The sequence below is a fragment of the Mirounga leonina genome, unplaced genomic scaffold, assembly GCF_011800145.1.
Source record: "Mirounga leonina isolate KUSES-001 unplaced genomic scaffold, KU_Mleo_1.0 Mir_176, whole genome shotgun sequence".
NCBI lineage: Eukaryota > Metazoa > Chordata > Mammalia > Carnivora > Phocidae > Mirounga > Mirounga leonina.
Genome location: NW_023270454.1, coordinates 23,752,095 through 23,779,123, shown reverse-complemented (window position 1 = coordinate 23,779,123; position 27,029 = coordinate 23,752,095). Strand labels below are relative to the sequence as shown.

The 27,029-nt window shown below is 38.3% G+C and overlaps 1 protein-coding gene across 1 annotated transcript in view; it reads left to right on the top strand.

Moving 5' to 3' along the window:
- Positions 1-1,508: 1,508 nt before the first annotated feature.
- LOC118022526 (mitochondrial fission 1 protein-like) overlaps positions 1,509-27,029 on the top strand; it is a 41,817-nt gene continuing 16,296 nt past the window's right edge. The window contains 3 exon segments of the mRNA XM_035023248.1: positions 1,509-1,684; positions 3,007-3,011; positions 4,138-4,295. Coding sequence (XP_034879139.1) covers positions 1,509-1,684; positions 3,007-3,011; positions 4,138-4,295 — 339 coding nt within the window.

Genomic DNA, 27,029 nt, shown 5'->3' with positions numbered 1-27,029 from the left:
TAAATTGCTAACATTTCAAAAATTTTACATCACTGTAATTGTAACTAAGTACATCTTACACCGAAATCACTAATAATTTTTAAAATTTTTGATAACTAAAATCTAGATATAAAGCTAAACTGATGGAGTACTATAAAAAGAAAAAGGCAAGAAAAAAAGAACTTAAGGACATAAATTTTTATCCAATTAAGCTTTCTTATTTTTTCCTGATTTAAAAAGATTTTCTGCTCTGCCTCCATCACCTGGTTCTGTTGATCAAAAAATTCTTTGTCTTTAAAAAATTTTGTTTGACATTAACTCACTGTATCTGTTGAAATTAATTTCTCACATCTTTCCATGAAAACTCTGTGTTCCCAGTAGAGCTTGTCACACAATCCAAAGATCTCTAATCCAGCTCAAGGAACTCAATTTTCACACCACTTCTCATTCTACTAATATAACATTTGGCTTGAAAATGTCTCATTATTCTAATAAGTCTGGTTAATGTGGTGAACAGGTGTGTTTGTTCATGTTTCTGGATCTATATATGAACAAAAACTCAAGAATGAACAGGAAAAACATACTTTTCCACTCTAAGTAATAATACCACAGCAGAGAATTAAATTTTAATTTCTTTCTGAAAAGTCTGTTCAGATAACCTCCTCTTCCACCATCTGCTTTAACAAAATCAATATACTATCCGGCTTCATACAGTTATTTCATGACCTCAATACCAAGAAGAAAAAATATCCCTTTGTTTTTTTTTTTAAGTTTTTATTTATTTATTTGACAGAGAGAGAGAGAGTACAAGCAGAGGGAGAGAGAGAAGCAGGCTTCCTGCTGAGCAAGGAGCCTGATGTGGGGCTCAATCCCAGGACCCTGTTATCATGACCTGAGCCGAAGGCAGATACTTAACGACTGAGCCACCCAGGTGCCCCGAAAAAATATCCCTTTGCTATGTCAAAATTTAGTTTAAAGAATTGGAATTGGTAATATAAATTTTTCAATGCTCTTCATTTCAATAGTCTTTGGAGACAAAACAAATAAATTTCAGTGTTCTAGATTATTTAGGGAGGTTTATTATTAATAATGTATTTTATTGATAACCTCATCTCATCCCTACCATTTGTCTTATTTTAAATCTGAACACCTAACTCCTCTTCCATCTGGGTATTATAACTATGTTTAACCTTTGTTGTGCTATTGAGTAGAGCAGGGTTATACTGGAATGCAAAGGATTTAAGTAATCCCCTTGCCTTAGACCCAATTTATAACTGTATATGAAAAAGCAAATAAGCAAAACTCTTACTTCTCAGTCCTACTTTCCACAGATGCATTTTGTAGTAGTCCATTTATCTGTAGACCAATTATTTACTGATCACTATGCAAACAGAAGAAGAATATTGAGCTACAAACACTAGATGTCCTGATCTATCTAGTGTTTTATTAATTGATTCCCACTCCTTTCAGAAAAACCTCTGAAAGTCTGGCTTTCCTGAGATAGTAAGAGGAATGGGAATGTCTGAAACATGACCAGAGTTTTTGAAAACTGGGCCAAACAAGAACAGTATCACCACAAAGTGATGAAAGTAAAAGAGGTATGTGCAGATAGAGGTAAAGAAATAAAAGTGGAGATGAAGCCCCCGCTGGAGATTAGTGCAAGGTACAGTGAAGGGATGGGGGATTGGAGGAAGGTGGTCAAAAGGTACTAACTTGCAGATGTAAGAGAGATAAGTGCTAAGGAATGTCATGTCCAACATGGTGACTAGAGCTAACACTGCTGTGTGATACATGGGAAAGTTGTTAAGAAAGTAAATCCTGGGCGCCTGGGTGGCTCAGTTGGTTAAGCGACTGCCTTTGGCTCAGGTCATGATCCTGGAGTCCTGGGATCGAGTCCTGCATCGGGCTCCCTGCTCGGCAGGGAGTCTGCTTCTCCCTCTGACCCTCCTCCCTCTCATGCTCTCTGTCTCAAATAAATAAATAAAATCTTTAAAAAAAAAAAAAGTAAATCCTAAGAGTCCCGTTACAAGGAGAATTTTTTTTTCCTTTTTTCCTTTCTCTTTTAAAATTGTATCTATATGAGAAGATGGATGTTAGCCGAACCTATTGTGGTAATCACGTCACAATATATATAAATCAAACCATCATGCTGCATGCCTTAAACATATAAATGATGTATGTCAATTATTTCTCAGTAAAACTGGGAGGAAAAAGATAAATGTTAGCAAGGATGTGGAGAAAAAGGAATCTTTATACACTCTTGGTGAGATTACAGAATGGTGTAGCTACTATGGAAAACAATGTGGAAGTTTCTCTAGAGATTAGAAGCAAGACTACCATAAGATCCAACAATTCCATTTCTGGGTATTTATCCAAAAGAATTGAAATCAGAATCTTGAAGAGATATCTGTACTTCCATACTTGAGTTCTTAATTTGTGTGGCAAATTTTCCCCCTATAGACTAGTAAGTCACATTCACACATTTCTAAATGATAAATGAGAAATAATTGGTATCCAATTAATATGTTGTGTATTTTAGATTTATTTTCCACAGATGATAAGATACAAAGATTAAAGAGAAGTATTTACTGAATTTCATTATTGAACTATTGTGGAAACATATCTTTGAAGCTTTTTTCCCCCTTTTGTACTCTATATTAAGGCATAAAAAATTCAGTAGTAGTAATTACTATCAAATAAATGAAAAATTTAAACTGTACATCCCAACTTGTATCTTTTAAAATAGAAAATAACTAGGCAATCCTGTATAATCTCAATAAACCACTAATGACATTCACTTGTTTACAGCAAAATAGGTATTCATAAAGTAGCCTTTCAGGTAATGATAAAATATGTAGAAAATAATGTCAAGATCCTCAAGCTTACTATCCTTATTTAAGAGGTGCAGAGATAGGCCTAGAGAGGTTAAATTATTTACTGAGACTACAAAGCTAGTTCTAGTACTAATCATATATTGTGCATATGTAATTGTTTAATGCTCTTGTACCTTCTATGTTGTACTCACAGGAGAGGTATAGGAGGCTCATAGACATCAGATGACTCACACATACATGGTTTTGGGAAGCCAGAAAGAAAGTTCAAAATCAGGCCTTTGTCTCCATACTTAGAACTTTTACAAGTCTACCCCCACTGCCTCAGGAGCAGATCTGAGGTTCTCAGCTGGGTTGCTGAAATGCTGAGGAGGTTCATTCCTGGACTGGGCCAAAGCACAGGAAACTAAGGACGGCTAGTGTGGAGAAAGTCAGGAATGGACTCTAGTGAGTGGACACCTTTATTACACCTTAACTATATCTGCCTATGAGGTGAAGAACAGCCCAATTTTTCTTGGGGGTTTTAGTCAATAACCAGATGTTTATGACTTACATACTATGATCTAGGAACTTGTTTTATTATTTATTTATTTATTTTTAAAGATTTTATTTATTTGTTTGACAGAGAGAGTGAGAAAAGCACAAGCAGGGGGAGAGGTAGAGGGAATCGCAGAGAAAGAGGGAGAGGTAGACTCCCCACTGAGCAGAGAGCCCAACTCAGGGATCCCAGGACCCTGGGATCATGACCTGAGCAGAAGGCAGATGCTTAACCGACTAGTACCCATAGGAGCTTTATTTATTATCTGATTTAATTCTCACAACACCAGAGAGGTAGATGTTTTCTTCCCCATTTTCATGGCCAAGAAAGTGAGGAGGCTCAGAAGATTAGGATATTTGTGTAAGTTTCTGTAACTGGAATCAACAGAGCTGGCCCACTTTATAGTTTGGCTCTCTGCTCTGTGTTCTGCCAAGTTCATGGAAGGGTGAGAGACCTCTTGAGATGTGAGGCAAAGAAAATAATAATAAAAAGCTTAGATGCCCACTTAAAATGTATTTACAGTTCTATATCATGAAGGAAAAGCATATAAAATTTCCCTGATAACTTCTAACAGCTAATTTCTTAAAATAAAGATTTTGGTACTTAGAAATTATCAGAAGTTCAGTATATGTTTCACTTCAGTTGCTTCTTCCAAGTTGACTACAAAGTTTAATGGCTATATTTGTAAATGGAACTATAGCTACATTTTATGTCAGGATAATATATGATGGTTTTTTAAGTTGTATTGTAGCAGGATGTGAAACAGGACTTTTCATTGTGTAACTTTAGCTAAGCCATACAAGTTGAAGACACTGGTGGTGGAACGGGCTAAGGACATTCTGAAGAGGGATGCTGGACATGTCTATGCAAGGTCTTGCCAAGAGGCCGCCAAAGTGGTTCCTACACTAATGATCCCCAAGTTAAATCTCCAACTTATACCGGAAAAGGTTAAAGATTCATGCTGGGGAGTCTTTGAAGGGAATGCATTTGAGTAGAAACACTATGGTATTGATTCCCTCCTTTCTTATGAAGAAGAAGAGGAAAGTGCTTCACCTTTGCCACTTGGAGTCACATGAGGTGTGGGCAGTAGCAGGAGTCACCTGTAGAGATAGGTGTTCTGTGTAGTGAGGGTCTGGCTAACATCTTACTCTTCAGGTGAGGCTTGATGAGCAGCAGAGACAAGGAGGCCTGCCTGGTGCTGCCATTGGTACTGCCTGAGGGTTCTTGGCAGAAAGAACCTACAGTATTTTCCCCGAGACTGGAGGCACAGATGAGGAGAAAGCCCAATGTCAGCATCTCACCTGGTGGGTTCTGAAGGTGGTTGCCCGCTGGGGTTGTCCATGAGGGAGTGGCGGGGATGACAGCAGAGGGAGCAGAGGGGCCCACATAGTCACAGATGGGGGGGGGCTAGGATATATGAGTTTGCCTGAGTTAAGTGATCCTACACAGAACGGCAAGGACCAGGTCCTGTTGAAAGAACCCTGTTCAAGAGGACTGCCTGCTTGAGAGGCATGAGAGAAGTTAACAGAAGTCAGACTGAAAGCACATTATCACTGTCCATCACAAGGGAGCTGGGAGATTCCCAGGGCTGGTTCTGAGTTTCCCCAAAGAGCCCAGCAGTGCTACTCCTTATAGCACCAGGAGAGAGGGCCTCAACTATGGGATGTGATAGAAAGGGATGTGTGACATTTGTCCTTCTTTCATCTCCCCTTTTCTGGCCCCAATGCACGATGGGTCATAAGAATCAGAGCTAAGCAGAGGAGGAGGGGCAGAAGCTCAGGTAGGGGAGGAGTAGAGGAAAGAACATGCCTGTTTCCCTCCCTGCTGCTGCCCTGCCCCCCTGCACTGGAGAAGAAAGTGATGGAGAAAAAGAATATTTGAGTAAAATATTTTGGGGCGAGTGGGATTTTATTTTCAATGCTTTAAAATGAGGATGTTCTTGGGGCACCTGGGTGGCTCAGTCATTAAGCGTCTGCCTTCGGCTCAGGTCATGATAACAGGGTCCTGGGATCGAGCCCCACATCGGGCTCCCTGCTCGCTGGGAAGCCTGCTTCTCCCTCTCCCACTCCGCCTGCTTGTGTTCCTTCTCTCACTGTGTCTCTCTCTGTCAAATAAATAAATAAAATCTTTAAAATAAATAAATAAAATAAAATGAAGATGTTCTTAGTGGTAAAGTGACCACATATCATCACACTTTACCAGAGTAAATTCTCAATTTGCAAAAAGGGAATATCTGACAGTATTAGTGGGCTACAGCTTCCCAAACAAAATACCACAAATGGGGTGATTTAGACAACATAAATTCATTTTTCTCATAGTTCTGGGGGCTGGAAGACCAAGATCAAGGTTCCAGCAGGTTTAGTTTCTCCTGAGGCCTCTTTTCTTAGCTTGTAGATGGCCACCTTCTCTCTGTGTCTTCACACAGCCTTTTTCCTCTGTGTGTATGAATTGTTGGTGTTTCTTCCTTTTTTTTTTTTTAAGATTTTATTTATTTGTTTGAGAGAGAGAACAAGCATTGGTGAGAGGCAGAAGAAAAGAGAGAAGCAGACTCCCCGCTGATCAGGAAGCCTGACACAGGGCTCAATTGCAGGACCTTAGGATCATGACCTCAGCCAAAGGCAGACACTTAACCAACTGAGCCACCCAGGCACCCTGGTATTTCTTCCTCTTATAGGGACACAAGTCCCGCTGGATTAGGGCCCCAGCTTTTTGAGCTCACTTAACTTTAATTGCCTCTTTAAATGCCCTGTGTCCAAACAGAGTCACATCGGGAATTAGACTTCAACATATGCATTTTGGAGAGATACAATTCAGTCCATAACACTGACAAACTGAATTTAAGACGATGATGGCAGAAAAATAAAAACCATTTAAGAAACCATTCACACCATGTTTTCTTAGGGAATAATTTCCTTAAGGGAACTGCCATATCTTATTCAACTATATCCCTAACACCTGGCCAAGGGTCTGACACCTAGTGGGAACCTAGTAAATATTGTTGAAGCAAAATAAATGAATCAATCAATTTAGGATTCTATGGAAACTACTTAATTTATATATAAAATATATAGGTGCTTTATCATGACTGCAGGAAGAAGAAAAACAATAAATATATGTAAAGACTTAACTTCAGCCATTTGAGAAATGCTATTATCATTATAAGATCAATTTAAAAGAAAACAGAATCAAAAGCTAACCTGAAATGGCAATCTACTTATCTTAAATTTGTCTCTCATAAAAACTCTAGGAGGTATACAACAGTAGTTTATTCAATATTGCCACACAAAAATACAATAAATAGATTGCAAATAACCAGGAATTATGATTTCCCAGGACAGTAATCACACCCTAACTACCTTTGAATATTTTTTTGAATTTACTATAAGTGAAATATATTCCCTTGCGGAGTCAAAATCCCTACCAGAGGCAAACTGTATTTATTGACCGACAGATTTTTAAAATAAGACCTTGAGTTCAAGAGGAAAAACAATAGGATTTTTCCATCATTTGGCTTTTTTTTTTTTCCATAGATGGTGCTTTGTTTTATTTTTTGTTTTCTAGTTAGGCCACAAATTAAATCTTAAATTCTGTCCTAAGAAAGAGAAACTCAAATTCTGATAGTTGGCTTCACTAAGTGGCAATTTCAGGCTTTTGCATATAAGATGACTATTTTAAAAGTTTTACTGGAATATCATTAGAAATGTGAAAAGTAGACATTAGAAATGGAAACCTTATTATAAGGCCCCCATGGTTGTGGTGGATATGGAGAAGACAGCACTGGGCAGAGAGAGAAATCAAATGGTGTAGATACAACAAAGCCTCAGCTAACCCCACAGGGGATTCTGAAGTATGTATTACTTGTAATGAGCTGATATCTTCCAGTAAGGGGAATGGCTAGGCCTTTATAATTCCTTCAAAATCAGTTATTGGGGGTGGGGTCACCCCGGGAAGATCATGCTCTTTCTTGGATTACACTGCTCTCTGAAGCTGAGGCAAGCAAACTCAGAAGGGCTAACACACCCATGTGCTGGAGCAACAAATCTTTCTTTTAAGTGGATTCTGAGTACATCTCCATGTTCACATTTATCTATCCCTTGAACTGATTGTCTTGGTTTCCTCAAAGACGTTTGAGAGAGGTTAGTCCAGGATTCCAGGGGCCTCTATTTTTAGGGGAAGGACAGAGAGGGAGGTAAGTAGTATGAACTATAATCCTACTATTGCAGCTGGTCTTGGACCCCATCTAACGATACCCATCATCTTCTTCCTCGGCTGTCCATTAGGGATTCCCCTCATCCTCAGACCACCATTGATGGTCTTGATGGTTGGCTTGGTAGTATGATCTGGACCATCCCTGAAGACCCTGAACCCTTGGCTACCATAACTTTTTCACATTGTGGTTGCTGACCCTTTTAATTTATCATTACAATTGGACAAGTGAGTAGCAGCACACACCCAGGTTGATCACCAGGTGCCACACATATTCCTCCCTGATCCCACTGTGCAACAGAAACCCTACCACCTGTTGGTGATTATTGTCAATTATTCCTGTCAAGATTATGATTCCTCCTTTCCTGCAGTCTCCGGGCACAAAGAGCCTGAGTGCCCGGGTTTCAACCATAGCTTGTAGCTCAATAGGATTCTCATCATTTTTCCTTGGCAAGACTTTGTACCCTTTGGGGATTAGGACTTCCAGCCACGTAGAGCCTAGAGTTGTGGGGATGGGGGACATAAACATCCAGTGGGTCATGAAGAATGATAATTAGTGGAGCTTCTCCTGTCTCTACTCCTTGGTTCTCAGATGTAAGTATTCTTCTTACATGATACTGTATAAAGTTGTTGATGCAATGCATACACTGCATCTTGGAGGTTGAAGCATGATCTTCATAGAAGAGTGCTTTAGGCTATCGTGCCTCTGCTCTTTCAGGCCAACAGCTGAAAGTGCATATGTGATATAACTACTGGGTCACATAGTTATGGACCCACTCCCATGCTTCCTTTGCTATAAAGAAGGTCTTCTGAGCTGACCAGTGCTATGTGGGATCCCATACTGGAGAATTAAACACTACATCCACTCTTGGATAGTTGTACTGGTGAGGTCCTATGAACAGGAATGAAAAATCTCCCCCATGATATGTATTTATTTTTATTAAATCAAGTCTTTGTTCTTTCCAGGGTGAAAGGAACCAGCTGATTTATTCAACTCACCATCAAATGGCCGATTGGGCTCCTTGATAAATAGCTCCACCTAGAGTGCAAGCATTGTTCTCTCTTGCTGCCAGTGTGGACATTCAGTCGCAGCAGCAGCTATGTGAGCCTTGGTAAGAGGAATCTCATGCCGTTGGACCCATGCTTAGCCTCCATCACTCCCACCGTGACCCCTGAGTTAATTGAATCCATGTGCTCATCATACCTGTGCTGATGTGAGCAATCACACAGACCGGGTGAAATTGACTGGCCAAATCTTATTACTTGATACTCTCCTGTGAGAACTGCCATGTGAAACAGTCATTCCCACTTTGTAGCTTTATTCCCCTATCTCCATCCTCATGCCTGTACATCAAACCCTCTTATCCAAAATTTTCCAGTCTTTTTCCTTTTGAGCCCCTGTAAGCAAGGCATTCAACATTACTTGGAGCACTGTACGTCCTGAACTCTGTGTGCACAAATTGGATGGCCAGGTGGATTACCTGAAGCTCTGTCCATTCGGAGGATTTTGTTTTCCACTTCCCACTGTTTTCAAGGACTTTCCTGAGTGAAGCTGCCATTTTCAGCTTTCATCCACATATTAATTCAACCCATTTGTAAGCCAGGGGTAGGCTTTTATCTTCCCAGATGGTCATAATGGAGCTGGTGGATTCACCTGTCTTTATGACTTAGTGGGTTTGGCAAAGTTGCAGAGGCACGATATCCATTACCAGGTACTTTATCACTAGGCAAGGTCCAATATTGTGCCAGGAATTGTTTCTCAAAGGTGTGTAATTCTCCACTACGTCTGGCACAGGCTTGCTCCAGAAGCCCATACGTCTGTGTCATGATTCTCCCACTGGAGAGTGCCATATGGCTTTCACATGGCTTAAGTAGAAAGATTGCCTTAATGGAAGCCTGGATCTGCTGCAGAGTCTTTCCTTCCCCAGGACCCACTCAAAGGTGAGAGCTTTCCATGCCACCAGGTGTGGGATATGCTCTCTCTTAAACCCAAAGGGTTCTACCAGGCATTGTGCTTCCTTCTTTGTGGTAAGAGACACAAAATTCATTAATTTATCCTCTAAGTTAGAGAGTATGTCCTTGCAGTCCCTGGGCACTGGACTGCGAGCAATTATCCTGATGTGTTGGGCTACTCCCCGAATCTTTGCCGTGTTGGCCTATCTCTCATTCTCTGGAATGTACATACTTACCAAGGCTCCCAGTTTGCTAGCCACTTCTTGCTCAACAGCTTAATTATCGTAGAGTTATCAATGTAGTAAATCAATGTGATGTTCTGTGGGGCGACCAGGTGGTCCAGATATCTTAGGACTATATTCTGACAGAGGGCAAGTAAGTTAACAGAACCCTGAAGAAAAACTGTGAATGCCTAATTTTGTACATTTCATGTGTATGAAAATTGTTTCTGATCTGTTTTATCTGATCTGAGTACAAAATAACATATTTGCCAAATCCACATTAGCAGGAGCTGAGGCCAGATTAATCTAGTCTAGCACAGCACCATGTCTGAGATAGCAGCCGCAATCAGGCTGCTATTCAGTGGAGTCTCTGGTAGCCTGCAGTCATCTTTCAGGATTCATCTGGAGGTTTTTTTGGGGGCCATATTGATGACTTAACTGAAGACAGGAAGGGGAGCACCACTCCTATATCCTTTAGCTCCTTAAAGTGCTTAGAGATGGCATGCATTTCTCGAGGGTACAGGTGCAGGGCTGTTTCAGTGGTTTGTGCTCAACCTTCCGCACTATGATGTCCTTTTACTATCTGGGTCAAATGCTCAATGTGAGGGTGGCACAATTATACGTTGAGGGACATCAGAAATGACCACCAAGAGGGTATACAGAACATACAGACCCATTGTAAGCCAAACCTTGGCTCTGTATCCATCTATTATCTGCCCCAATACAGCCCCATTCCATCAGAGAGTGAGATGGGCTGGGGCATTGATGGCAGGATGCTCTGGTCTCTGGATATTCATTACAACTCAGAACCTGTTTCCAATTGGTGCTATATTTCTTTTCAAATACAGATGATGCTAGAGTAAAGATATTCGGACACTTTGCTCGCTATTTACTAAATCCAAATCTCAACAAGAGATCTTAAGTTACAAAGTTTAGCCATCCTCACTGATCATGTAGGAACATGAATCATAAGATCAGTTCAACTGATATGCTTCATTCTTCCTAGTCTGGTCATGTGAGGGACAGAAATGACAATAGCCATGCCAAACAGAAGCTGTGCAGTGTGCTGAAGCAGAGCAAGCAGCCACACATGGAGCTCACAGAACAAAAGAACAAAAGGAATGCTTTAAGAGCAGCACAATCTCCAGCAAAGCGTCAGCTTGGAAGTGATAGCTAGCAGCATCACAAATAGGATGGCAGCTCTCGGGGAGAGTCCAACTCACTGAGGGCACTCAGACAAAGGTGTGGCATCACACACAATAGATGTAGGCTCAGGGGCTGCTGCTGCTGGCCAAAGGACTGTGAGGAAGGGACAGTACTACACATTATTTTTTCAGAAAAAAAATTAAATATACATGAGGTAATCATATGGTTGGTAGAGTAAACAATTCTAGGATTGAAATGTTCTACCTGTATCATTGTCATCTGTCACTGACATTGTAGACAATGGGAGGAGTTGAAGTAAATGAAAGAAAGGTCCCGTCCCGTGCTAGCATTTTCTGGCTCTAATCTCTAAGGACGGAGGCAACAGTATAATGGACAGAAGAAATACTAAATTCAGGTATTCAGAACCTTAGCTTGATGGTGGTGACTAAATGATTTGAGGGGGAAAGACAGGGAGACCCATTTCAAAGGCAGAGATCATTTGGTTTCAATGAACAGAATTTTGAAAGAGGTTCTAACAAGGGGGGGGAGGTGCTGGTAATCAGGATACAGGAAAATTTCATGAAATCCATCATAAGAAATGCAACTAAGTGTGTCCCAAGAATTGCAAAAATCAGTGTGCAAATTTCTCTGTCTCTTTTTCTCACTAGGTCATAATGTACTATTTTTCTGTCCATCTGTTCTATTTTAAAATTTGTAGGCTAGCCTTTTTTTGAAATAGCTCCTTTCTGATTTCCTATAAAATTGATTGTCATGTGGCTTGCCCGGTGCCAATTTTGGACCCAGCTTCAGACAAACTTATGTCCCAAATCACCAGACTCATTCAAGCTTGTGTCTCATAGCTCACATTTTTGAAATAGGAAAAATTTGGCTGGCTAAACAAAAAATATAAAGTATCCATTTCAAATGCACTGTTTAACCTTGAAACTTGGTCAGATTTTGCCACCCCTGCCTGAAATGTACCCCAAATCTGTAACCAAAGAAATTAACTGTGTTGTAAGGGGCATGATTGACAGGTGACCTGCATTTTTTTTAACCTCTTATCTCTATTTTACCATGAAATAACACCTAAAAAGTAGCCTGGAGAAAGTTTGGGAAGCATTGAATCTGACACAGACAAAACAACAACAACAACAACAACAACATATACTCCCAATTTCATGCTGAGAACATTAGTGAATGTGGATTCAAAGAGCCCTCATCAGAAATCGTGCTGTGATACAATGTAAAGGCTAATAATGGAGGAACCCATCCTGATACTTAGAAAATTAATGGAAGGAGACCATCTATTTCTCTGAAAAGGTCTGCAAATTATGAATCACAGATACTAGTACAGAGGCAACTTTCCAACCCAAGGATATTGGAAAGGCTTTGGTAAAAACCACGTATCTACCGGTAAAAAGGGATGACAAATTGAGACTGAGATTCATTGTGAAGAGATATATTTAGCTGATACTGATGACACTAATGAGGCCATTCTTTTTAAAAATTTTCCTCTGTTTTATTGAGAAATAATTGACATGCATCACTATGTAAGTTTAAGGTGTAGAGCATGATAATTTGATTTACATGTATTTTGAAATTATTACCTTGCATTATGATTAATGATTACCAGCAATGTTAGGTTCAGTTAACATCCATCTACTCATATAAATACAATAAAAAGTTAAAGAAAAAAAAATAATAAAGAAAAAATTTTCTCCTCGTAATGAGAATTCATAGGATTTACCTATGGATGTGGGGGTGTTGCTATCTTTTTGAGTTAGTAACACTTGTTATCTTTTCATTTTTTTGTAATAGCCATCCTGACAGGTGTGACGTGATACCTCATTGTGATTTTGATCTACGTGCTCATTGCCACATTATTCACAATAGCCAAGATATGGAAACAACCCAAATGTTTATCAGCAATAAATGGATAAAGAAAATGTAGTATATACACAAAATATTATTTAGTCTTAAAAAAGAAGAAAATCCTGCCATTTGTAATAACATGGATGAAGCTAGAAGACATTATGCTAAGTGAAATAAGTGAGTCACGAAAGACAAATACTGCATGATTCCACTTATATGTGGTATCTAAAGTAGTCAAAATCACAGAAGCAGAGAATGGAATGATGATTGCCTGTAACAGGAAGGAGGGGGACATAAAGACTTGTTCAACAGGTATATAGTTTCAGTTATGCAAGATGAATAAGTTCTAAAGATCTGCTGTACAACACAGTGCCTTTAGTTAAAAATGCAATACTGTGCACATTAAAATATGTTACAGACATAGATCTCATGTTAAGTGTTTTCACCACAAACACACACACGCAGACGCACACACACATACGCACACATAACACAGGAAAATTTTTGGAAGTGATAGTCATGTTTAGTGTCTTGATTGTGATGGTGGTATCATGAGTGTATGCATATGCCCAAACTCATCATGATGTATACATTATGTGTAATTTTTTGTGTATCAATTATACTTTAATAAAATTTTAAAAAATTAAAAAGATACATGCATGGCAAGTTTAACGTCCTGACAGGTAAATGGCAGCACATTGTTTTTCAGATTTTTTTAAAATAATTTATTTTTTTAAGATGTATTTATTTATTTGAGAGAGAGAGAGTGCACAGAGGGAGGGGCAGAGGGAGAGTGAGAGAATCTCAAGCAGACTTCCCATTGAGTGGGGAGCCCGACATGGGGCTCGTTCCCATGACCCTGAGATCATGACCTACACCAAAATCAAGAGTCAGACACTTAACCGACTGAGCCACCCAGGTGCCTCAAAGTAATTTATATTTATGTAATAAAGCTGCTACTTTTTTCTTTAAGTACTTACAAGACTTTCTAAGGATAAGAGCTGACTCCCCATCTTAGTTGTCAGTATTCCTGATTATAACCTAGAAAGAATATGACTAATTATAACTAGAAAGAAAATTGACATGGTATTTCTGTATCAAAAAGTATCAAGATCAGCGTGTCTGGCTGGCTCAGTCAGTAGAGTGTGGGACTCTTGATCTCGGGGTTGTGAAATTTGATCCCCACCTTGGGTGTGGAGATTACTTAAAAAATAAAATATTTTTTTAAAGTATCAAGATCAATAAATTAATAAATAATTATTCTCAGGGCTTGTTCTTTTATATTACAAACAACAAAACATATTGAAAATGGAAAGTAAAGTGACCAGTATGGACATTCTATCCAGATCAACTACAACTTTTTGTTTGCTGTTCTATTATCTTTCTTAAAATAAAAAAAAAAAAGTAAGATTTTATTTATTTATTTGAGAGAAAGAGAGAGAGCACACTAGAGAGAGCATGAACACGGGGAATGGCAGAGGGAGGGAGAGAGAGAAACAGACTCCATGCTGAGCAGGGATCCCAGGACCCTGGGATCATGACCTGAGCCGAAAGGATCTGCTTAACCGACTGAGCCACCCAAACTCCCCTGCTGTTCTATTATCTTAACTGTAAATCATTACAGTGGCTTTTTCTCCACTAAAATAAAAATTAAAATTCATACTTCCACTTGGTCTACAAGAAGCAGACATATATTCACTATACAGCCTAAGAAATATATATACATGTATGTACACATATACATATATGTAATATATATATATAAAACACCATGACCTCTGAAGTCTCCTGTAAGTTCCTGCCCAGTTCTACTTCCCTCTCTCCAGAAATAACTATCTTGACTTTGTTTTCATAATGTTCTTGATTTTTCAATAGTTGTATCATCTTTTATTATCTACATATGCAACCCCAAAATAATGTATTGTTTAATGGTCTGTTCTTAAGCTTTATTTAAATTGACTCAACTGCGTGTATTTTTCTTGCTTCTTTCACTCACTAGTCCATTAACAAAATTCAAATATGTTGATCCAAAGATATAGTTATTTCGTTTTCCTCTTATTCCATACTCCATTATATGAACATAAAAAATTACTGATGTGTTCTAGTATTGATAGACTATTGGTCTTTCCCATTTTTTGCTTCAATGAACGATGTTGCCATGATCAATCTTATGCATCAGGAATTTTGTTGAATCACTGGGAATGTGCCATCAACCTCAGTAGGTAATGTAAATTTTCCAAAGAAACTGCACACATTGGGACGCCTGGGTGGCTCAGTTGTTAAGTGGCTGCCTTCGGCTCAGGTCATGATTCCAGGTCCTGGGATCGAGCCCCACATCAGGCTCCCCACTCTTCGGGAAGTCTGCTTCTCTCTCTCCCGCTCCCCCTGCTTGTGTTCCTGCTCTCGCTATCTCTCTCTCTCTGTCAAATAAATAAATAAAATCTTTAAAAAAAAAAAAGAAACTGCACACATTTGAACGCCCATGAGCAGCAGGTGAGGGGTATCATTGCTCCACATCCTCAAAAACACTCTGTACTATCAGACTCTCACTTTGCCAGTCTGGTCAATAGGTGATAGCAAGTCTGAGGCTTTAGTTTGCACTTCACTACTTAGTAAAGATATGAAGTCTTTTCACATGTTTATGGACCATTTGTGCTTTCTCATCTCTGAACTACTTATTCATAACTAAGTTTACCATTGGGTTGTTTTCTTTATTCCATTAATATCTAGACTTTTTAAAATGTATTTGGGACTCCAGTCATGTCAGTTGCACATAAAGCAAATAGCATCCACTTTGAAGCTTGTTGTTTCACTTCTTTATGGTGTCTTTTGATATACAGAAGCTCTTAGGTTTGATGAGCTCATTTGAATCTTAACCTTTATGGTTTATACTTTGTGCACTTGGAATAATGGATTTTTCTTTGTTGTTCAGTACATAACCGTTACTGTCATTATTCTTTTCTGGTGCTCAAATGATCAAATTTGTCAAGAGGGGGTCCCTTCCAGATGGATCTTGTGTCATTTTTTTAATATTACCTTCTTTCTGGCACAAGATATCTGTCTCACTGTGTGCTTTCCTGTCTCAGGCCAGAAATCAATCATTTCTCTAAGAACTCTTGTTTCTTTTCATGAGGAATTTTACATTAGAAACCAAGATCCAGGAAACTGGTATGCTAATTGCCACTAAGGTATTCTTTTAGACCCTTTTTGTGGAGGAAAAAATAATTATTATGAAATATATGGTTTAGCAAGCATAAGATTTCATTAATATTTCCAATTCAAAATCAAAATCAGAAAGGGTTTTCTCTCTTATTTTCCTTTAAATTCATAAATTTTTCTCCCTACCGTGAAAAATTCTAGTTCCTAATAACATCAATACATCAGTTGATTTGCTGTATTTTATAATACAAACAGAACAGTCTCAAAATTGTATTACCAACATTTATATTAATAGTAAATCCATAAGTATCCCATAAGTAATGTTTAAGGTATTTTTTGTAGAGTAAGAATGTGCAGCCAGAGAGGTTTCTTACATATATTGCCCAAAATAATGCTTTTCTCCACATGGTTCTGCTATCACTGTGAGACACATATGCATTTGTTTCTTTGTATTACATTTTAGGAGTGCCTTCTCTCCTTTTTGAGATGATTTTATATTTTAATATGTAATATTCATCAGTGAAAATTGTGTAATGCTTACTTTGGAAAATACTAATTTGTTCCAGCACCATTTACATATTTGAGTATAGTGCAAATTTGCTTATGCACAATATCGTCACCAGGAAACTTCACCCAATTGACCCAGGTTGAATAAGAATGAACAAAAACATACATGCACACCCCCGAAACATCTACCAGCTCCCTCAGGTCACTGCATGTTATGAGCCACACACATCCACATCAAGGGTTGCAACTTTCCTTGGAACAAGAGTTGTGATGTTCACTTCTACCAGCTAATTTTAGGTCTGTTTCATGTACAGTCCCATGTTCGTTATAATATTTAGCTATTTCTCAACCATTTGACATGTGTATAACTGTGCTGCCACTCTAATTGGATTCCTATCTTTTTTTGTGTCATTGATGAAGTTTTTGAGTGTTGCATCTCTAACCCCATATTTTATTATGCAATAATAAATCAAAAAGCCCTGTGGATTTTATTATGCAATTTTGTATAATACAGTGATATTTTGGAATGCATATATCTTATTATAGCAGAACTAAAGAGAATTCAGGCTCTCATTCTCATCCCCTCCACTCATTCCTATCAACATTTTGTAGGTAACATTTTCCATTTGGTCCTGGTTTAGATTCTGGCTTGTCCTTCCTGTGTTTCACTTTGAGAAATGAGCAATTATAAATTAGATAGATGATAGTAGATAGATTAGATAGATAGATAGATAGATAGATAGATAGATAGATAGATGATAGATAGATGATAGATATTCTTATTTTCCCCTCTTTCTTACCAAAATCAGTGGCATAAATTATACACTCTGCTCCTTGCATCTTTTTCACTTGACAGTATGACATGAAAATCACTACATATAAGATTTTAGATTTTTTTTCCATTTTTTCACAGCTGCACAGAGTTCCAATGTGAGATTGTACCATAGTCCATTGAACCAATCTTCCACTAATGGATATTTGTGATATTAATAATTTGTTATTACAATTAATGCTGCAATAAGTAAATTTGTTCATATGTTATTTTGTATTTTTGAAAGCATATCTTCACAGGGCGCCTGGGTGGTTCAGTCATTAAGCGGCTGCCTTCGGCTCAGGTCATGATCCCAGGGTCCTGGGATCGAGCCCCGCATCGGGCTCCCTGCTGCGCGGGAAGCCTGCTTCTCCCTCCCCCACTCCCCCTGCTTGTGTTCCCTCTCTCACTGTCTCTCTGTCAAATAAATAAATAAAATCTTAAAAAAAAAAAAGAAAGAATGTCTTCACAGTAGATGCAGAGAAGTGTGATTTTTGTGGGCAAAAAGTAAAGAGAGGAGCTAAGATGGCATAGCAGTAAGAGGACCCTATGCTTGCCTCGTTCCTCGAACACAGATAGATAAAAATCAAATCAGAATTCTGAATACCCAAGAAATCAATCTGAAGACTGACAGAACAAACTGCACAACTAGAGGAAGAGAAGAAGCCACATCGTGGAAGGTAGGAAATGCAGAGGTGTGGTTTGGGGAAGAAATGGATTGCGGGTGCTGCGGAGGGGAGGAAGCCCTGGTTGTGGGGAGAGATGAGAGAGAGTGGAGTGCACAGGGAATCACACAAGGAAAACACTTCCCCAAAGACACTGACAGGGAAAACGAGGACTGATTTTTGTTAGTATTTGCAACCAGTGGGGCCCAAAAACTGGAGTTCTCTTAGAGGTCTCTGGCATGGCTGATACAAAGCCCTGAGGGCTCTGCAGTCCTCCTGTAGAGAAGGCAAGCAGGTAACCTGGGTGTGTGGGGGGGGCTGGGGGGTTGGAGATGGCCCAATCTGTGGATCATCAGAGACACAGTGAAAGAGACGGTTCCCCCCTTCTTGGAACATATCTGAAAAAGATAGCTTTACCTTTCCGGGGAAAAAGGAGCCAGTGGGTGCCATATCCCTCCTTTACCCCTCAGCATAGGTGCAGAGACACCTTCTAAGGGCAGCTAACCTGGACATTGCCTCTTTGCTGTGACTTACTCCAAACCCCATGCCCCTGCACTGTGGTACAACCGCCCTTCTGAGTCAAACCTGCATCAGTCACAGCACAGCAAGAACCCTGCCCCAGAAGACCAGTACACGTCCCTGACACACCATGTCCCTAAAATTTGGAGTTTTAAAACTCAGCCAAAGGGTACCTGGCTGGCTCAGTCAGTACAGCGTACAGCTCTTGACCTCGGGGTTGTGAGTTCAAGCCCCACATTAGGTGTAAAGAGTACTTAAAACTCAGCCAACATGGCTGGGATAGAGCCCAAAGTGCGCTATGCTGCTCCAGGGAGGCAAGCAACCTGGACGCAGGAAGTGTGAAAATAGTGACCTGAGAAACACCTACAATGCATAGGGGAAATTATTTGCTCTTCTGGGAGGGCTTCCCTGACAGCAGTCACCTTGAACTCCCCTCTCCAGGGATGAGGTAGGGGACTGGTGCCATATTTCTCCCCTGCCCCTCAGCATAAACTAATTTCAGTAAAGAGCACAATGCCAACAGTGGTGGCCTAAGCCGCTTACGCCAAATCCCAACCCCCTGCGCTCTGCTGGTGTTGCTTTTCTCTGGCAAGTGTGCCTAAGAACCAGCACAGTGGGCCCCTCCCACAGAAAACCAGCACAAACCCTTGCATGCACCATGTCTACTGACCATAGAGTTCTGCAAAGCTTCACCTGTAGTGGAAATAACATCAGCTCCCTTTTAACAAGCAGGCCAGAGCACGCCTAGTTAAAACTCTCCACACTCTGGTCAAGCTCCAAACACTCTCCACTGCAGGCAAGGAGAAACCTGAGGGTAGAGCAGAGTGCATGAAGCATACACCAGAGATCCTTCCTGAAGTGCCAGGCCCAGAACATCATATGACCTCTTCTTCATAATTACATCATTACATTAATTACATCATTACTCTCAGGAGCAGGAAACATAACAGGCTTTCCTAACACAGAGAAGAAGACAGAGACCTAGACAAAAATGCCAGGATGAAGCAATTTATCCCAAAAGAAAGAAAAGGTCATGACTGTGGATCTAATTGAAAAGATATAAATAATATGCCTTATCCAGAATTTAAAGCAACAATCATGAAGATATTAGTTGGGCTTGCTTGAGGAAAGCATAAAAGACACCAGGGAATCTCTTACTGCAGAGATAAAAGACCTGAAAACTGCAATACCCGAGATTTGAAACCAACTTCATGTAATGACCACAAGGATGGGAGATGGAGAGGAACAAATAAGCAATATAGAAGATAAAGTTATGGGAAATAATGAAAAGAACAGGGAAAGAAAAATATTAGATCACAAATGTAGACTTAGGGAACTCAGTGACTCCATAAAGCACAATAGCATTCATATCATAGGAGTCCCAGAGTAGGAAGAGAGAGAAAAGGGGATGGAAGGTTTATTTGAGGAAATTATAACTGAAAACTTGCCTAATCTAGGGAAAGAAACAGACATCCAAATCCAGGAGAACTCCCATAAAAGTCAAAAAAAGCAGGACAATACCAAGACATATTGTAGTTAAGTTTGCAAAACATAGACATAAAGAAAAAATCCTAAAAGCAGCAAACAAAAGAAGTCCCTAACTTACAAGGGGAGACAAATAAGGTTAGAAGCATATATCTCCAAAGAAATGTGGTAGGCAAGAAGAAAGTCGCATGATATATTCCATGTGCTGAATGGGAAAAATTTGTAACCAAGAATACTCTATCCAGCAGGGCTATCATTTAGAATAGAAGGAGAGATAAAGAGTTTCCCAGGCAAACAAAAACTAAAGGAGTTTGTGACTATTAAACCAGCCCTGCGAGCAATATTAAAGGGGACTTCATGAGTGGGAAAGAAAGACCAAAAGTGACTAAGACTAGAAAGGAACAGAGGAAATCTCCCAAAACGGTGACAAAACAAGTAATAAAATGGCACTAAATTAATATCTATCAATAATTATTCTGACTGTAAATGAATGAAGTGTTCCAATCAAAAGACATAGGGTGTCAGAATAGATAAAAAAAAAAACAAGACCCATCTATGTACTGCCTATAAGAGACTCATTTTAGACCTAAAGACACCTCCAGATTGAAAGTGGGGGGATGGAGAAATATTTTCCATGTGAATGGATATCAAAAGAAAGCAATAATTATATCAGACAAACTAGATTTTAAATCAAAGACTGTAACAAGAGATGAAGAAGGCCACTATATCATAATGAAGGGGTCTATCCAACAAGAAGATCTAACAATTTTAAATATTTATGCCCCAACTTGGGAGGACCCAAATATATAAAACAATAACAACCATAATGGAACTCATTGATAATAATACAATAATAGTAGGAGACTTTAACACCCCACTTACATCAATGGACAGTTCATCTAAGCAGATAATCAATAGGAAATAATGGCTTAAATGGCAAAATGAACCAGATGGATTTAACAAGTGTATTCAGAATATTTCATGGTAAGCAGCAGAATACACATTCTTGAGTGCACATGGGACATTCTCCAGAATAGATCACATGTTAGGTCACAAATTAGGCCTCAACAATTACAAAAAGATTGAGCTCTACCATGCGTGTTTTCTGACCACAATGCTATGAAACTTGAAGTCAACCACAGGAAAGAATTCAGAAAGACTACAAATACATGGAGGTTAAAGAACATCTTACTAAAGAATGAATGGGTCAACCAGGAAATAAAGAAGAAATAAAAAAATGCATGGAAGCAAATGAAAACGAAAACACAACAGCCCCAAACCTTTGGGATGCAGCAAAAGCAGTCATAAGAGGGAAGTATATAGCAATACAGGCCTTCATCAAGAAGCAAGAAAAGTCTCAAATATACAATCTAACCTTACACATACAGGAGCTGGAAAAAGAACAACAATTGAAGACTAAAGTCACTAGAATAAGGGAAATAATAAAGATTAAAGCAGAAAAAAATAATATAGAAACAAAAACCCCCAGTAGAACAGATAAATGAAAACAGGAGCTGGTTCTTTGAAAAAATTAATAAAATTAATAAACCCCTAGCTAGACTTATCAAAAAGAGAGAGAGAGAAAGGATCAAGATAGATAAAATCACAAATGAGAGAAGAGAGATAACAACCAATACCACAGAAATACAAACAATTATAAGAGAATATTATGAAACATTATGTGCCAACAAATTGGGCAATCTGGAAGAAATGGATAAATTCCTAGAAACATATAAACTATCAAAACTGAAACAGGAAGAAATAGAAAATTTGAACAGACAATAGCCAGAAAACAAATTGAATCAGTAATCAAAAATTTCCCAAAAAACAAAAGTCCAGGGCCAGATAGTTTCCTAGGGGAATTCTACCAAACATTTAAAGAAGAGTTATATCTATTCTTCTCAAACTGTTCCAAAAATAGAAATGGAAGGAAAACTTCCAAACTCATTCTATGAGGCCAGCATTACCTTGATTCCAAAACCAGACAAAAACTTCACTAAAAGAGAGAAGTACAGGCCAATATCCCTGATGAACCTGGATGCAAAAATTCCCAACAAGATAAATAGTAAATTGAATTGAACAGTACATTAAAAGAATCATTCACCACGATCAAGTGGGATTTATTCCTGGGTTGTAAAAGTGGTTCAATATTCACAAATCAATCAATGTGATACACCACATTAATAAAAGAAAGGATAAAACCATATGATCCTCTCAATACATGCAGAAAAAGCATCTGACAATGTACAGTATCTGTTCTTCATAAAAACTCTCAACAAAGTAAGGATAGAGGGAACATACCTCAACATCATAAAGGCCATATATGAAAGACTCACAGATAATATCATTCTCAATAGGGAAAAATGGAGAGGTTTTCCTCTACACTCAGAAACAAGACAAGGATGCCCACTCTCACCAAGGTTATTTAACATAGTACTGGAAGTCCTAGCATCAGCAATCAGACAACAAAAAGAAATAAAAGGGATCTAAACTGGCAAGGAAGAAGTCAAACTTTTCCTATTTGCAGATGACATGACACTCTATGTAGAAAACCCAAAATACCCCACCTAAAAAATCCTAGAACTGATACATGAATTCAGTAAAGTTGCATGATACAAAATCAACATACAGAAATCTGTTGCATTTCTGTACACCAATAATGAAGCAGCAAAAAGAGAAATCAAGGAAGCGGTCCCATATACAATTGCACCAAAAACCGTAAGATACCCAGGAATAAACCTAACTAAAGAGGTAAAACTCCGGTATTCTGAAAACTATAGAACACTTATAAAAGAAATTGAAGAGGACACAAAGAAATGGAAAAACATTCCATGCTCATGGATTGGAAGAACAAATATTGTTAAAATGTCTATACTACCCAAAGCAATCTACACGTTCAATACAATCCCTATCAAAATACCACCAGCATTTTTTGCAGAGTTAGAATGAACAGTCCTAAAATTTGTATGGAACCACAAAAGACCCTGAATAGCCAAAGCAATCTTGAAAAAGAAAAGCAAAGCTGGCAGCATCACAATTCCGGACTTCAAGCTCTATTACAAAGCTGTAATCATCAACACAGTGTGGTACTGGCACAAAACAGACACATAGATCAATGGAACAGAATAGAAAACCCAGAAGTGGACCCACAACTATATGGTCGATTAGTCTTTGACAAAGCAGGAAAGAATACCCTGTGGAAAAAAGACAGTCTTTTCAACAAATGGTGTTGGGAAAACTGGACAGCAACATGCAGAAGAATGAAACTGGACTACTTTCTTTTTTTTTTTATTTTTCATTTTTTTCTTTTTATTTATTTACTTATTTTTTATTATGCTCAGTTAGCTGCTGTATAGTACATCATTTTTGATGTAGTGTTCAATGATCCATTAGTTACGTATAACACCCAGTGCATATCACAACACCTGCCCTCCTTAATACCCATCCCCCTGTTACCCCCTCCCCTCTGAGACCCTCAGTTTGTTTCCTGGAGTCCATAGTCTCTCATGGTTCATCTCTCTCTCTGAATTTTCCCCCTTCAGATTTCCCTCCCTTCCCCTATGGTCCTCCATGCTATTGCTTATGATCCACATATGAGTTAAACCATATGATAATTGTCTTTCTCTGCTTGACTTACTTCACTTAGCATAATCCCCTCCAGTTCCATCCATGTCAGTGTAAATGGTGGATATTCATCCTTTCTGATGGCTGCATAATATTCCATTGTATATATGTACCATATCTTCTTTATCCATTCATTTGTTAAAGGGCATCTCAGCTCCTTCCACAGTTTGGCTATTGTGGACATTGCTGCTATGAACATCGGGGTGAATGTGCCCCTTTTTTCACTACATCTGTATCTTTGAGGTAAATACTTAGCAGGGCAATTGCTGGATTATAGGGTAGCTCTATTTTGAATATCTTGAGGAACCTCCATACTGTTTTCCAGAGTGGCTGTACCAGCTTGCATTCCCACCAACAGTGTAAGAGCATTCTCCTTTCTCCACGTCCTTGCCAACATTTGTTGTTTCCTGTTTTGTTAATTTTTGCCATTCTATCTGGTGTAAGGTGGTTTGGTTTGTACTTCTCTTTCACCTCTTTGACCTAAGTAGCAACTTCTTACTAGACATGTCTCTGGAGGCAAGGGAAATAAAAGCAAAAATGAACTATTGGGACTTCATCAAGATAAAAACCTTTTGCTCAGTAAAGGAAACAGTCAACAAAATTAAAAGGCAACCTTTGGAATGAGAAAAGATATTTGTAAATGACATATCTGATAAAGGGTTAGTATCCAAAATCTATAAAGAACTTAACAAACTCAATACCCAAAAAACAAATAATCTACTTAGGAAATGGGCAGAAGACACGAATAGACACTTTTCCAAAGAAGACATATAGATGGCTAACAGACACATGAGAAGATGCTCAACATCACTCATCATCAGGGAAATACAAATCAAAACTACAATAAGATATCACCTCACATCTGTCAGAAAGGCTAAAATTGACAACACAGGAAACAACAGATGTTGGCGAGGATGCAGAGAAAGGGAAGCTCTCTTACACTGTTGGTAGGAATGCAAACTGGTGCAGTCACTCTGGAAAACAATATGGAGATTCCTCAAAGTTAAAAATAGAGCTACCCTACGACCCAGCAGTGGCACTACTAGGTATTTACCCAGGGGATACAAAAATATTGATTTGGAGGGGCACAATAACCAAACTATGGAAAGAGCCCAGATGTCCACCAACTGATGAATGGATAAAGAAGAGGTAGTGTATATATATGGTGGAATATTATTCAGCCATCAGAAAGAATGAAATCCTGCCATTTGCAACAACATGGATTATTATGCTAAACAAAATAAGTCAGTAAGAGAAAGACAAATGCCTTATGATTTCACTCAAATGTGTAATTTAAGAAACAAAACAGATGAACATAGGGGAATAAAAAAGAGAGAGGCAAACCATATGAGACTCTCAATGATAGAGAAAAAACTGAGGGTTGCTGGAGACGAGGTGGGAGGGGGATGGGCTAAATAGGTAATGGGGATTAAAGAAGGCACTTTGATGAGCACTGGGTGTTGTATGTAAGTGAGTGATGAATCACTAAATTTTACTCCTAAAACTATTATTACACTATATTAATTAACTGGAATTTAAATAAAGACATGGAACTACAAAAAAAAAAGTAAATAAATGTATGCGTAGTGTTGTTGGTTATTCATTTTGTATTAGCAAAATAGTAGAGCACCATTTCATCACAACCTTGTCCTCAAAGTGGGTAGAAAAACCATTTCTGTTTACCAATCTTAGATATGAAAAAAATATAAATGTGTGATTTTTGATTTGTATGTTTTTTATTCTGAGTGAAAATGAGTTTCCTTTCATATGTTTAAGGGCCACTTGTATGTCTTTTCCCATGCTCTGTTTGATGATGGTTTTTGCCAGTTTGTTAATTGGGTTTATAGTTTTTTCTTGAGTTTTAAGAATCCTTAATGTATTAAGGAGATTAGTCCTCTGTGATTTAAGGTGTAAATTGCAAATAATTTTCCCATTTTGTGATTTCCTTTTTATTTTGCTCTGATTTTGTTTTGCTTTGTTAATTTGTTGTCACTTAAAAGTACTTTTCTTACTTTATATAGCTGAATTTATCAACTCTTTATTCGGTATTTTGAGTCATAGTTTGAAAGACACTCCTCATATCTAGGGTATTAGTTTATTTTGGTATATAGTGTGAGTTATAGATCCAATTTTCATTTTTTCTCCAAATGGTTACTAGTTGTATTAACACCGTTCATTTAAAAGTCTATTTTCATGGGGGATTTGAGATGCTTACTTAACCATAAACAAAATGTCCATGAGGACCTGAGTAGACTTCTGCTTTTCTATTCTGTTCTGTTAATCTGTCTGTCTGTTTATGTCCATTCAACACTATTTTAATAATAGAAGTTTTTAGTGTGTTTTAATAACTGCCTTTACCGGGCGCCTGGGTGGCTCAGTCGTTAAGCGTCTGCCTTCGGCTCAGGTCATGATCCCAGGGTCCTGGGATCGAGTCCCACATCGGGCTCCCTGCTCGGCGGGAAGCCTGCTTCTCCCTCTCCCACTCCCCCTGCTTGTGTTCCTGCTCTTGCTATCTCTCTCTCTGTCAAATAAATAAATAAAATCTTTAAAAAAAAAAATAACTGCCTTTACCTATTCTTTCATGTTTGATTTTCCATATGAACTTAAGAATAAACTTGCCTAAATCCAGGAAAAAAAATTAACTTGTTGGCTATATATATGTCCATATATATATATGAATATATATGAATATATATGTATGTGTAGATATATATATATATGATTGTCTTTCCATTTTTCAAATCTACTTTGATGTCTCTCATGTGTGTTTTAAATTATTCCTTGGGTAGGTTTTTACACTGCTAAGTTTATTCCTAAGTAGTTTGTCCTTCTCTTGTTATTGTAAATGTAATCTGCTCTTCCATTATATATTTTACCTGGTTATTATAAACACATATGAATACTAATTAAATTTTGTATGTTACTTTCATATCTTGTCCCTTTCTGCATTCTTTTATTGTTTGTATAAGCTTTAACATTGATCCCATTGAGTTTTCAATTATAATAGGATGTTATTTACAGATGTAGGTACTTTTACCTCTTCTGTTCCAATTCCCAAACACGAAAGTGTTGTCTTTTGTCATTTTGCATTGACCAGTACCTCCAATATAATGGCAAAGAGTAATGGAAAAAGTAGATATTCCTTCTTTGTTCTTGACTTTAGAAGTGCCTTTAGTTTTTTCCCTTTGGATTAGCATTGAGATTAAGACATATTATGTTAATTAATTTTCCATCAGTTCCTATATATAAGTGTTACTATCAGGAATAGGGATTGAATTTTGATGAAAGGTTTTTCAGCATCTGTGGAGATCTTTATATGATTTTGCTCCTTAGATGTCTTAACACAGTGAGTTGTATTAATGTAATTAATATTGAATCATTCTTACATTCCTGGAATAAATCCTACTTAACTGTGATATGTTTAAAAAATAAATGCCACTGGACTTATAATTGTATTTGTCAGGATTCAACCAGAGAAGGATATATATATATATATATAATATATGTATACAT